The 2500-nt window shown below is 34.5% G+C and overlaps 1 protein-coding gene across 2 annotated transcripts in view; it reads right to left on the bottom strand.

Annotated features, from left to right (window-relative positions):
* Nucleotides 1–1800, bottom strand: part of LOC307270786 (lipoyl amidotransferase LIPT1, mitochondrial-like) — an 8384-nt gene extending 6584 nt beyond the window's left edge. Inside the window, exon 1 of one of the 2 annotated variants that reach the window (XM_080054668.1) lies at nt 1765–1800. Coding sequence is in view for 1 of the 2 variants with exons in the window: in XM_080054667.1 (XP_079910793.1) it covers nt 1606–1621 (16 nt within the window). In the remaining variant the exon portion in view is untranslated. Of the gene's footprint in view, nt 1–1605; nt 1714–1764 lie in introns of those variants that run through there. The other variant, XM_080054667.1, reaches the window with a different exon arrangement.
* Nucleotides 1801–2500: the final 700 nt, after the last annotated feature.

Here is a 2500-nt window from a genome sequence, read left to right as displayed (position 1 = left end):
AAATTGTGAAATAAACAATGAATATTTTTTGATTTGTAGAACTTACATCAGCACTTACATCAACTAAACTTTCCATGATCATTCTCAGCACTATTCTGAAGGTTATTACAGAAGGATTTGTTCATGTGTTTCTATTTATCTTCCTTAACATGTCTTCTTTCATACTAGTATAAATCAAAAGGTCCAACGTGTACATTCAGGTGTTTATTTGACTAAACCTTGTCTGTTTGCGTCTGTATATTTCTCCTATACAACCATCTTTAACGGACATTATCTCAACATTAGTTTATTTTTCCTCAAGACTCTGAACCAAAAATCTCAACTTCTAAAGCACTTACATCAACTAAACTTTCCATAATCATTCTCAGCACTATTCTGAAGGTTATTACAGAAGGATTTGTTCATATGTTGTTCACTGTCTGATTTATGAGACATTTTCTTCTTAAAAATATTTTGAAAATGCATTTTTAAAGACCTGTACATAGTATGTTTTGATTTGTAAAATGAAATCTGTTCAGTAAAAACTTTGGAATATAATTTGTTGTAAAAAATGAAATATAGCTTTTAAAGGTGCAGTGTGTAATATGACATCATCAAGAAAGTTCTACAAAGTTCTAGAATGCAACGCTCCCTGGGTAACCTCAACCCTTTAGAATAATAACAGAAGCTACAGTGGCCTTCAAGGACAAGAACAATTCTACATTTTAAACAATGCACCTGATGACATTCCAACTATGACACTTTCAAGATGGCGGCACTAGGCCTTGGTCCAAAATATGCAGAAATATGGACATATATGAGACCCTTTCTAAGGGAAAAAATAATATTTCAAAACATTTTTTTCAGCTATTATGCACTAAATTAAACGTACTTATGGATATTATAATTACTTTCTACAAAATCTGCTAGGAAATAAAACCCAAAATTCTACACACTGCAGGTTTAACAGACATTGAACATGTAAACAAAATGAGTTAGAAATTTCCAAATTTCTAACTCATTTATTCAAATATTTCTGGAAAAACTTCCAATACCAAAAAGACTAGTTTGAATGTCAGCGATCAACCGGTAAAGTGTCGTGATGAAATCTATAATCTATAAATCTATTTTACACAGCTCACCTCTGGTGTAAATATAGAACAGCAAAACTGAAAAAGTTACAGGTAGCGTATAACGATGCGTTTAGGATCCTCCTTAAGCTTCCTAGATGGACTAGTGCTAGCTCTTTGTTTGTGACTAGTAATGTCCCCACCTCTCATGCTGTGTTGAGGAATTTAATGTATAAATTTATGTGTCGACTCCTAGAGTCAGAAAACAAAGTAATAACTGCAGCCCTCTGTCACTGACACTAAACAGAGTGATACAAGGTTCTCCTCTGGGCTCTGGAAACATTGGAATCGATGCTTGTATGTATTTTAATCTGTGTTGACTTGTATTTGTATTGTCTTTTTTCTGGAACGTTGAGTCCGGAATACAGTGTTCATTCATTATACGGTAAAACTGTTTAAAACCCGATTCACCGGCAGCGCGTGTCGTTCTCATGTTATTGTGTATGTCCTTGAACAATAAAGATTTGGAATAAGAAAAAAAAAATCCCTAACAAACCCTTTAGCATTAGCATTAGCTGTCACACCCGCTGTTGTCAGTGTAATCTACCGTTTACGTTTAAGACATTAAACATTGAACAAATCGCCGTTAACGGACAGTTTAACGGTCACAATATAAAGATATCTGGAGCAGTTTAGTCTCGTGCTTCGTTCTGACCTGAACCGGAGCGAGGGAGAGAGAGCCGTGAGGTACGTCATCAATACGTCACACAACCTCCGCTGTCAAACCCTTCACAGTAAAAGCGGAGCCGTCCTATGTAAAATGGATAGATAGATAGACAGATAGACAGATAGACAGATAGATAGACAGATAGACAGATAGATAGATAGACAGATAGATAGATAGATAGATAGATAGATAGATAGATAGATAGATAGATAGATAGATAGATAGATAGATAGATAGATAGATAGATAGATAGATAGATAGATAGATAGATAGATAGATAGATAGATAGATAGATAGATGAATAAGAAGCTGATTAAGAGTTTTAGATCTCGCTGTTTTTAAGGGTTGAGATAACTAATAAAAATATATAGATTTATTATTATTATAAATATTAAAAAATACTATAGTTGTATTATTTTTATCAGAATACACAATAGACAATTGTAACAGTTACATTAGGAAGATACATACACTCATACAATTATAAATTATTATTATTTATTTTTTAAGATATTTTTTTGGCATTTTTATGCTTTATTGATAGTGTAGAGACAGAGTTGAAATGGGGCAGAGAGGGGAGTGACATGCAGAGAACGACCGCGGGCTGGAATCGAACCCGGGTCCGCTGCTGGCCGAGGCCCATGGGAGGTGGGGGGGGGACGCCTTACCAACTGAGCTAAAGGCGCCCCTATTATTTTAATTTTAAATGTAAGTACAGGAGATT

Source organism: Ammodytes marinus (genome assembly GCF_949987685.1).
Source record: "Ammodytes marinus genome assembly, contig: scaffold_117, whole genome shotgun sequence".
Taxonomy (NCBI): Eukaryota; Metazoa; Chordata; class Actinopteri; order Uranoscopiformes; family Ammodytidae; genus Ammodytes; species Ammodytes marinus.
This window is presented reverse-complemented; position numbering and strand designations above follow the sequence as displayed.